The sequence below is a fragment of the Morus notabilis genome, unplaced genomic scaffold (assembly GCF_000414095.1).
Source record: "Morus notabilis unplaced genomic scaffold, ASM41409v2 Scaffold1303, whole genome shotgun sequence".
Classification (NCBI taxonomy): Eukaryota; Viridiplantae; Streptophyta; class Magnoliopsida; order Rosales; family Moraceae; genus Morus; species Morus notabilis.
In genome coordinates this window covers 147,611-158,999 of record NW_010365936.1, presented here as the reverse complement: position 1 = coordinate 158,999, position 11,389 = coordinate 147,611, and the positions used below count along the sequence as shown (strand labels likewise).

At 36.5% G+C, this 11,389-nt stretch overlaps 2 protein-coding genes across 2 annotated transcripts; both read left to right on the top strand.

The window, feature by feature from the left end:
- Window positions 1-1,742: 1,742 nt before the first annotated feature.
- Window positions 1,743-6,412, top strand: LOC21402509 (pectinesterase/pectinesterase inhibitor PPE8B). Its single transcript, XM_024172677.1, has 4 exons — window positions 1,743-2,126; window positions 2,314-2,887; window positions 4,654-5,348; window positions 6,383-6,412. Exons 1-4 carry the CDS (start codon window positions 1,848-1,850, stop codon window positions 6,410-6,412), a joined length of 1,578 nt encoding a protein of 525 aa, XP_024028445.1. The 5' UTR covers window positions 1,743-1,847.
- A 1,446-nt stretch (window positions 6,413-7,858) lies between these two features.
- On the top strand, window positions 7,859-10,166 carry LOC112093716 (probable pectinesterase/pectinesterase inhibitor 12). Its single transcript, XM_024172710.1, has 2 exons — window positions 7,859-9,033; window positions 9,141-10,166. Exons 1-2 carry the CDS (start codon window positions 8,088-8,090, stop codon window positions 9,827-9,829), a joined length of 1,635 nt encoding a protein of 544 aa, XP_024028478.1. The 5' UTR covers window positions 7,859-8,087; the 3' UTR covers window positions 9,830-10,166.
- Window positions 10,167-11,389: the final 1,223 nt, after the last annotated feature.

The following is an 11,389-nucleotide window of genomic DNA, read 5'->3' as shown; positions in this document are numbered from 1 at the left end:
AGAAAATATTTTTACTAAAAATTTATTTGATAACACCAAATTACATTATTTATTCATTAGTTAAATATTAGTAATGTGCGGTTATGATCACAAAATAAATAACAATTTCAATCAAATCAAATAAAAGAAGTACGTAAATCGACGAAATCTGGATTAAAATTTTACAGTTTAAAAACAGCCTTCATAGTTGGAGTATTTTTCTATCTTACCATAGAAAATTTTCTATTACTAAAGTTACAAAAAAAATACTAAACTGGCTTTGATAGAGGTACATATAACCCAATGTGGGGCTTAAATCCTATTTGAAAAAGGCAGTGAGTGGGTCTAAAATTAAACTCAAATCCTTGATGAGAATGTTAACATCAATTTTTTTGTTACTCTGTGTGTTTATTATTTGACATATTAACATTACTAATATAATATGTTATTATTATATAAAATAAATTGTATAAATTTTTCTTGCACTTTGTTACTTGTGTTAACATGCCTCCTAAACTTTAAAATGTGCATGTTGTGCCCTCTAGGCCTTGTCACTTGTGTTAACATGCCCCCTGAGGTTAACTGCGTTAAGTTTTTTTAATGAAAATGCTTATAAACACCATTTGAACTTTGTCACTTGTGTCATTATGCCTCTTAAACTTTAAAATGTACTTGTTTTGCACTCTGAACTATGATATGTCTCCAACTTTTCTCCCTCCATCTTGATTCTAACAGTTTTTCGAACAAAAATGTTGATATAACCATTAAATTGCTAATTATCTATGATATTTGACCATTAAAGTTTGTTAAGTTAATGAGTTTCTTAAGGTTGTGTTTTTTTATAAAAAAAAATGTACAATAAAATAATTAACCTGAACGCATTTAAATTTAGAAATGCTATATATGTACAAAGCATAAACATGTTATATGTTGAGCACTTCTATCAGGTGAAATATTAAGAAAAAAAACTAACAAAATTCATTACATTATACATATGTGCTCCTCATTTTTTTCCTCTGTATTGCCTCTAATCAACTAATGTTTTGAGAATTTGTGCTTAACTAATATTTTTAGAGGTGAATGTATTTAATAAATCTCAAATATCATAGATAATTAGCCATTTAATGATTATATCAACATTTCCGTTCAAAAAGCTGATAGAATCAAGATGGAGGGAAAAAAGTTAGAGACATATTATAGTTCACGGGACAAAACATGTACATTTTAAAGTTCAGATGATATATTGACACAAGTAACAAAGTTTAAGAAGCATTTATAAGCATTTTCGTTAAAAAAAACTTAACAAAGTTAACTTCAGGGGGTATGTTGATACAAATGACAAAGTTTAAAGGCACAACATGCACATTTTAAAGTTCAGGAGACATGTTGACACAAGTGATAAAGTTCATATTAAATTTATAAAATTTATCCTATTATTTAAACATAAAATAAGATAATAAAATTCACATGTCAAACATTAAATAAAAAAATAAGAAAAAAATAATGCTAACATTTTTCATCCCAACAGTCAAAGACCAGAGATCCATCTTTACACTTTGCATGTGAAATTGCATTTCTTGGTGAGAAGATATGAATCAAATTATTTCGATTAGTCCACAACATCTGACCGCCGACACATGGCATATGGACTTGAAAACTATATAATATATTAGACCCACGACCCCTCTTAAATTGCTTCACCTGCCCAACTAAATCACTTCCTCTTCACCCCCACCCCATCTTGCCTTAAATAGGCACCTCTCTCACAACTCTGACCCCTCACCACTGACTTTGCCCATATATTTCATTTCATAGTGTCACTTTTATATCACCATTCCCACTAGCTACTAATTAAGATAGATATCCCAATGGCTCTTGATCGTAATCAATGGCAGAAATATTTGTTGCTTTTGTTACTTGTTTTATTTTCTAGCTCTTTTGTGATTGTTAGCTCAGATGGGACTTCTGCTGATTTTCTCCAGCCAGAATGTTTGAAAGTGGCCAACTCCGAGTTTACCAGCTCTATCAAGGATTTAATAGACATTATTAGACAGGTCGCTTCTACTCTCTCCCAGTTCGCCAGCTTCTTCGGCGATTTTCGCCTTTCTAACGCCGTCTCCGATTGCCTTGATCTGCTTGACTCCTCCGCTGAGGTATATATATATATATATATTGTGTTTTAGTAATTTTTTGTTGAAGAAAGACAGATTTGGAAGATTTTTGGCTTGCGGGTCATGGCCATAATAATAGTGTTACTTCATAAAGCCCCGTAACCTCAAATGAAGTTTCCTTATTTTAGTTTATTTTTCCGTACTTTTTTAAGTTACGATCAAGTGTAGTATATTTTCTCATGCATTTTTTTTTTATTTTGTCTCGACAGGTAAACACAACAGTACGGGAAATCTAAGCGGTGATCTAAGGACATGGCTAAGCGCTGCGCTGATTAACCAAGACACGTGCAATGACGGATTTGAAGGCACCAACAGCATAGTCAAGGGACTAGTCACCGGTGGGCTTAACCAAATCACCTCCCTGGTCAAGGATCTCCTGACCCAAGTGAACCCAACTTCTGCGCTTTCAAAGACCAATCGCAAGGCCCAGTTTCCGTCATGGGTCAAGCCCAAGGCCAGGAAGCTTCTGGAAGGAAATAGGGTTTCTGCGGACGTTGTTGTGGCCCAAGATGGGAGTGGGAACTTCACAAAGGTGATGGACGCGGTGTTGGCAGCACCAGAGTATAGCATGAGAAGGTTTGTGATATATATAAAGAGAGGGGTTTACTATGAAAATGTGGAGATCAAGAAGAAGAGATGGAATATTATGATGGTTGGTGATGGTTTGGATGCCACAATTATCTCCGGCAACCGGAGCTTCGTCGACGGTTGGACCACATTTCGGACTGCAACTTTTGGTAAGCCCCCTTATCTTTTAGTAAATAAATGTCTTGTATAGTTGGAATTCTCTCTCGTTTTTTTATTCATTTGCTTCGCTTCGAAGATATTAAATATATATATAAAGAATGAGGAGCTTTATATGATAGGTCAAAATTAAAAAAATATACAGAAATTATGGTTTTTAATGCAAATTTGAGAGTATAAATAGAACACTGCTGATAAGAAGAATAATTACTAGAGATCTCAACTTTTATTTTTAATAATAAATGTTTAAAAAATATCACATTAATTAATATTGAAAGATATACTAATTTACCAGAAAAGGTAAGTATATTAATTAACCTAAGAAAATATCTTGATATTTTGCTTTTCCTATTTTTTTTTTTTCTTACTTCATAATATGTACGTGAATATAGCAATGCTATTTAGCTTTATTGGTTGCGCTCTATAAAGTGGGACCTAGATGTAGTGTGTCACATTAATCCAGATAATGGAACACTTTTCAAGTAAATATATTTATTTGATGAAGTACTAATGTATTAAATTCGTGCCTTTAATTGTGAAGATTTGGGCCAAGTTGAAATAGGTATTTATTGACGGTCCTTTTTCAGGAAATAGTATATGTGCATAATTAATTGAACATGGCTAATACTTATACCACCAGTGACTTGTCACAGCTTGATTCATGAGCATTGTGCAGTCACATAGACAAGTGGCAAAATGGATCGCTAACAGTGTTGCGTCAACAAATTTATGAGGATAGCTTTTTTGTTTTTTTTTTTTTTTTTTTTTTGTTTTGGTTGAAGATTTATGAGGTTAGCTAATAAGTCCAACAAAAATTATAGAACTACGTAATTTATTTATGGTAGCTCAGTATGCAGAGCGATTTTGCCGCATTTCTAATCTCCATATGCATGACTCCATTTTTAAGGCAAGAAAAGAAGACACTCCACGTTGGTTTGTTCGGGTTGTCTATTAGATCAGGAGCCAAATGCTACACTTTCGTGAGTTTATCATGAAATAGGAATTAAAAGTTACCATTTTTGGGTAAATCATTTTAAGAGAGTTCAAAGTTAAGTTGCTCATGACTTCTGTTATTATTTCTGCATTCCATATTAAGAAGGTTGGTAGGTTAGGCTTGTGTTATTTATCTCCAACTAGAACGTAGAAACTAGAAAGTGCATAGAGTCCAAAGAACCTCTTCTTCAGTGATCTATTTACTTGAGAAGGGATGCCGGTGCTTTGTAATTAATAACCAAAAAATTATATCCATGCAGTAACTTCTACTCTTTTTTTTTTTTTTTCAAACGATGATCCTTGAACTTTACATCAAATATACTTTGATTTATAACGTATAAAACGTTTTAAAACTGTTCGATTTATGTTGATATGGCAAAGTTAATTAGTCCTGTAATATCTATATTAAAATCTTGATAATATAGATCCCATGCCGCGTGTGTACCAGTCAAGTAAAACTTTCAATATCCTGTTCTTGATATTTTTCAGTGACTCACGTTCGGTTTTCTTGTCATTCTTTTGAGGGCAGCTGATGAAATGATTTGCTTTGTCACACCACGATAATCGTAGTCAATTTTGAAACATTTTAAACATCACGGACTCTTGATATTATTATTAAAAGCAAGCCCTTAATCAATCTAAACGTACGATTAAACGATAATATAATTTAAGAAACTTCTGTTATGTGATGAACCAAAAATAAATTTTTTTTAGAATTGACCCTTAATTGAATGTGAAAACTGATCAAGTTTCTTTTCCCATGCAGCCGTGAGCGGGCGAGGTTTCATAGCCCGGGACCTAACGATCGAGAACACGGCGGGGCCGGAGAAGCACCAGGCGGTGGCGCTCCGCTCCGACTCCGACCTCTCCGTCTTCTTCCGCTGCCGCTTCCGGGCCTACCAGGACACCCTCTACACCCACACCATGCGCCAGTTCTTCCGCGAGTGCCAGATCAGTGGCACCGTCGACTTCATCTTCGGCGACGCCACCGCCATCTTCCAGAACTGCCAGATCCTCGCCCGCAAGGGCCTCCCCAACCAGAAGAACACCATCACGGCCCAGGGCCGCAAGGACCCCAACGAGCCCACCGGCTTCTCCCTCCAGTTCTGCAACATCTCCGCCGACGCCGACCTCCGCGCCGCCGGCGTTAACTCCACGCAGACGTACCTCGGGCGGCCGTGGAAGCTCTACTCCCGGACGGTCGTTTTCCAGTCGTACATCACTGACGCCGTTCGGCCCGAGGGGTGGCTGGAGTGGAACGGCGATTTTGCGCTTGATTCGTTGTTTTACGGCGAGTTTATGAATTATGGGCCTGGATCGGGCCTCGGGAAACGGGTCAAGTGGCCCGGTTACCACGCGTTCAATGAGTCCAGTCAGGTTAATAACTACACGGTGGCTCAATTCATTGAAGGGAATCTGTGGTTGCCTTCTACTGGTGTTAGATACACCGCAGGGTTTGAGGTGTTGAGGAGGATCATTTGTGGGCTGTCTCTCTTTTTTTTTTGGTTAAATGTTTATAGATTATCAGCCACTAGAGAGTATAAGATATGGCAGAAATGTATACTATTTGTTACCTCTTCCACAATTTTTGGAAGTGTTGTATTAAGAAGTTAAGGCCCTGTTTCACAACTTAAATAAGAGCTCAAACTTTTTGTTATAATTTTTTTCTCATAAAAATTCAATGAATTCAACGTGGGGCAATGTTTTCTCTCACCTAACTTAAGTTCTCAATTCGAATCTTCGAAACAAAAGGGCGCTAAAATAACCTTAAGATCTTGTTGTTTGAGATTTTTATTAGGAAAAAATCAGAAATACCATTTAAATTTGTGAAAAATATTATTTACGTCACCAATTATCATTTAATTAATAAGAAAAAATAAAAGATCACAATAGCACTCAATTATTTAAAATGACATAAATAATAAATTTACACATAATTATGACAAACCGTGTACTTTTCTATTTTTATTCCTTCTAGAGAAGTTTGGACCAACTCTAGATGAGTGATTTGGAGTGAGTTAGAGAACTATTATTTTTATTTTTATTTTTATTTTTTTGGAAGGTTGACATTCCAATATATCATTTATGTGGGAGGATTTGCGGAATCCATTCTAAGGGCACATATAATGAAAAAGCGCATTTTGGTGGAATGTCCCAAAATAATGGAGTATCGAATTTGTGCCCCTCAAGTGGGCTGAACCAAGAGAACGGCACTAGAGGTTTCCAATTCCACTAGTGAGTGCATTAGATTTTGGTGGAATGTCCCAAAATAATGGAGTATCGAATTTTCTCTAATGAAAATGCCTCTTTATTAATTCACTTTTTAATTCTTTGTAATATAATTATACGAACAAAAAGCAAAATTTTATTGTGTCATGTGGAAATAGTATTTTCAAACCACCCAAAAAAAAGGGTGAAACAAATAAATAACTAGACTTTTAATTTACAAAAAGTGATTTGAAAATTAGACTTGGTAATGGTTGTTATGATCCCAGACGGATAAACTCAAGGCTCTTAGGTGTTAGACTTAGGCCTGAACTGAGACAAACAGAGGAGGCCAAGTCTCTAGCTTGTCCAGACTATATATCTATCCATTTTTTCGAAAAAAAAAGAAAGAAAAAAAAAAAAGGCAGAAAATTTATTATAGAACCTTCAAACAATTCTTTTCCCTGCAGAGCCTTGTGGGAATTCCTAAAAGTTGTTTGATTTGAAGAGCATAACAGTGTTCTAGTTTTGATTCAATCTTGTATTTGCACTACCTAATTTCAAGTTTGCTTTAACATTTTATCATCATTTATTCTTATGGACACTAAAATTTTTTAGAAATATTTTTTGTCTCCAAAAAAATATAGCCAAGATAAACAACATTATCGTTTACCATGTGTTTACCCAAGTAGTTACAGTAAATTAACCTTTTTTTCTCCAAATATATTTAACCCAAATAAGACCAATATGGAGTAAATATGGTTGAGAAAAGCTGGAAGCACACTTTAGTAAACATCAGACACTATTTCTAGCTCTTTCGTTTGGTTGGAGGATTCAAACCATGTGATTCGAACCATTTTCGATTTACGTGTATTTTTTGTGAGAGAAAATACTGTAACGAATCATGAATCATGAATCATGATTCGAATCAGGGAACGAATCCCTCTACCAAACATTGAAAACTTTCCGTAACAAAACAGTAGCACTTTTTTGGCTGGATTCGTGGCAATTATGTTGGTTTGTGATTTTTAGGCATTAGAAAGGTGACCAATGAAACCTGTGACGCCCATAAAAGTCAGTCAAGTGGGCTAAACCCGACAAAAACAAGCCACAAAAGGATTCTTGGACATGTGAAATCCTTGGTAGATGCTGGGAACTAATAAATAAAATAATTAGTGCTCCAAATTTTGACTCTTTCTTTCTCACGGATACAAATTAGTCAAGTTGCTAAATTACGCGTTTTTTTTGCCCCCCCTTTGCAAATCCTCAACTCACTATCAATTGAGCTCTCATTTTCCAAGCGGTCTTGGAAAAATTAGAGCATTAGAATTTTCTTCTTGAGATACTTTTGTACTGAAATCCATGTCAAGTTCAAATTAGGGTCTCTGAACCGACGCATAATCCAAAAGTTGATTTCGGCAACTAGTATCTTACTCCACGAGGTCCTGTCTAATTTCAAACTTCAATTTTTAAATATCTGACAGAAATATCGGGCACAGAACCTCCTCCCATTCCCTCCCGTATATCTTGATAACACGAAATTCTGTATATGGACAAAACATTAATTCTGATTGAGAATTTGAATTTAAATTTTTCTCAAACGCTAAATCTAGTCAAAATCATATTAATATAGTAAAATATAAAAAATAAAAAATAAAAAAAAAAAACTAACAGAACCTAACACAAATTCAGCGCTTTAAGGCAAAGTTGCGATCGGCTATTTTTATACCCTAATCTCATTTTTTATACCCCTTCTTCCAATAATTCCCGTGGGGAAGAAAAAAAAAAGAAAAGGAAAAAAAAAGGACATGTATACAGTGATTGTCATTATTATTTCGTTATTTTCAAAGTAGGGCATCATAAGAATCTGTGTGGCACATTCATTAAAGTAAGAAAATCCATGCAAGTTACGTTCCGGAAGATATTATTTATGAAACCCCAATATATGGACCCTATTCCCTTCTCTATATGTGCTGTTGAATACTGCTACCTCTCATGGCTTCCTTCATTCCAAAACCGCTTCTGCTTTTCTCCATAATACTACTAATCTTTTGCACAAGCACTTCTTCTGCTCTTCAAAACCATTCATCTTCCTCCACAAACACTTCAATGGATGCCCATTTGTCTTCCATTAGATCAATCTGCAAGACAACTCCATATCCGGAAGCTTGCTTTGATTCACTAAAGCTCTCTATTTCCATAAATATCAGCCCCAACATCCTCACCTACCTCCTCCAAGCCCTACAAAGCGCAATATCCGAAGCCGGAAAACTCTCCGGCCTTTTATCAACCGCCGGACAGGGAAACAACATAGTTGAGAAACAAAGGGGAGCAATCAAAGACTGCAAGGACCTCCACCAAATCACGGTGACATCTTTACAGAGAACGGTTTCTCGAATCAAATCGGCGAATTCGCGGAAAATAGACGACGCGAGGGCTTATCTCAGCGCGGCTCTCACCAACAAGAACACGTGCTTGGAAGGCCTAGATTCGGCTTCCGGTCCTCTGAAGCCGACCCTAGTGAATTCTTTAACTGGTACATACAAGCACGTGAGCAATTCACTCTCCATGCTCTCCAAACCGGGTGCCCCACAAGGGCGTAACAACCGGCGGCTCATGGCGTTTCCGCCGTGGCTTTCGAGGAAATCTCGGCGGATCTTGCAGAGCTCCGGCGACGAATACGACCCCAGCGAAGTGCTCACCGTGGCGCAAGACGGGACAGGGAACTTCACCACCATCACGGACGCCGTAAATTTTGCTCCGAATAACAGCTATGACAGAGTGATTATCAATGTGAAACAAGGGGTTTATGAGGAGAACGTGGAGATCCCAAGCAACAAGCCCAACATTGTTATCCTAGGAGATGGAAGCAACGTTACCGTTATTACCGGTAACAGAAGTGTCGGTGGTGGATGGACCACTTTCAGATCTGCTACTCTTGGTAAACCACCTAAAAACACTTGCACTTTTAGCTTTCTTCTTTGAGGCTTTTTATTAAACACGTTCCGCGCAATCTTTTCTCACCTAAAAAAACACTCAACTTTTCAGCGGTTTCCGGAGAAGGCTTCTTAGCCCGAGATATAACTGTCGAAAACAGCGCAGGCCCAAAAAACCAGCAAGCCGTGGCTCTCCGGGTCAACGCGGACTTCGCCGCAATGTACAGGTGCACATTCAACGGCAACCAAGACACGCTCTACGTCCACTCCTTCCGCCAATTCTACCGCGAATGCGACATCTACGGGACCATCGACTTCATCTTCGGCAACGCGGCGGTGATATTCCAAGCCTCCGACATCGTCTCCACAATGCCGATGCCGGGGCAATTCACCGTCGTGACGGCACAATCCCGTGACACCCCGGACGAGGACACGGGAATTTCAATACAGAACTGCTCGATCCTGGCTACGGACGAGCTATATGCCAACGCAGGCAGCGTCAAGAGCTACCTGGGTAGGCCGTGGAGAGTGTACTCAAGGACGGTGGTTTTGGAGTCTTATGTTGACGACTTCATTGAGCCGTCTGGGTGGACAAAGTGGTCCGGAGATGAGGGATTGGACACTTTGTACTATGGGGAGTACAACAACTATGGGCCCGGTTCGAGCACGGAGAATAGAGTCGATTGGTTGGGTTATCACGTCATGGATTACAGTGATGCGTCGAATTTTACTGCGTCGGAGTTTATCACTGGGTATGCTTGGTTGGAGTCCACTTCTTTTCCTTATGATGATGGGATTTAGGGCTCGTTCTGTAGAGCTCTCAATGAGAAATTTGCTAGATGAGTGTAAAAAAAATGCTTGGAACCATATCGATTCAAATCTGCAAAACTCAAGGGGGGGAGAAGATTCTCATTTTTAGGTTTGGGATGGTTTTAAATGTAGTCTCGATCTAAATATGTTTTTTAGAGTCTCAAATGAATATATTATTGAGCCTGTAAGTTCAAACTCGCAGAACCTCTTACCAAACATAGCTTTAAAGTTACGTACTTTTTGAATAAATGCTAAGTTAGGTGAGGTTTGTTTTCACCGATTGTGTGTAAAATGTAAGCCCTTTGTAATAATTGTGAGGATCCGAAGATGGCATGTGAATATTGATTGGTTATATGGATAAAAGAGTTACTTTTCACATTTAAGAAGATAATCATGGTTTTGATCAAATTTAACTGTGAAAATTACGCACGCTATTTATATAAAATTCTACTGTACAAAGATCCTATCTTTTTAGTATTATTCTCATGTAAGTAATTACCTTAGTTGTGTTGTGATTATCAAAATAAAATAGTAATGATTTATGATAATTTCCTTACTTTAATAGAAAAAATCTGATAAAACTATCATATCATGATATTCACGAAATAATTGTAGTACTACATAAAAAAGTTCCATAGATATTTGAATTGTCATACATGTACAGCAGCCGCATTAAAGTTTTGGATTTCTGGAAAAGTAAAATTTAGAAAATTTTTTATTAGAAAACTTTAGTGTATGATTAATAACAAAATCAAATGAAAATAGATTTTTTATACGTAAAATTAAAATATAATTTATCATATATCAATGAATATGTATAGTGGTTCTATGAAGAGTTAAAAAAATCTTTTATGCCACAACAGTCCAATTTTTAATGGGTTTGTTCGTAAAACGCCAAGAATTGTTGTATATCTTCAGAATTATTTGTCGGAGATGCTTCAAGGCTAAACATCAAAGAAGCATGTATTGCTCCTTAGTTTATCCAAGTCATTGTGTTATTGTCGGTCGATGGCATGCAGCGGAACATGAGTAAACAGACAATCCACGTGGCTTGTGGAAGGCCCCTTCTGATCTCTCTTAATACTTTGTACAGTGCCGGAGCCAAATTTTTTTTAGGCGGAGCGTAAATCAAACCAACAATTTAAACTAAACTTTGCGATATAAAAGTCATTTTACCTTCATTTATCTATCTATATTTTAATGTTTTCCCTTAATAACTAAACTTGTAATGGGGTTTAATATTAATTTTTAGCGTTTAGAGTTCAAATTGTGTGAATATTATAGTAGTATAGTTGATTTTTTATTTATTAGAAATTTTAAATTTGAAATAAATATTTAAAAAATGAAAATTTGGGTTATAATTGAAATTTTTCTGACAATTCTATGTACACATTGCAACATGTATGATATAATCTCTGTCGGTGGGATGGTTTATTGTTAATTAAAGATTTAACATTGAATAAGATGCGCATATGCTACAGTTGGTGATATATATATAGTTGTATCTAGTAGACAGAATAGTTACTATTGATCTTCTTTTTGGATAACCTC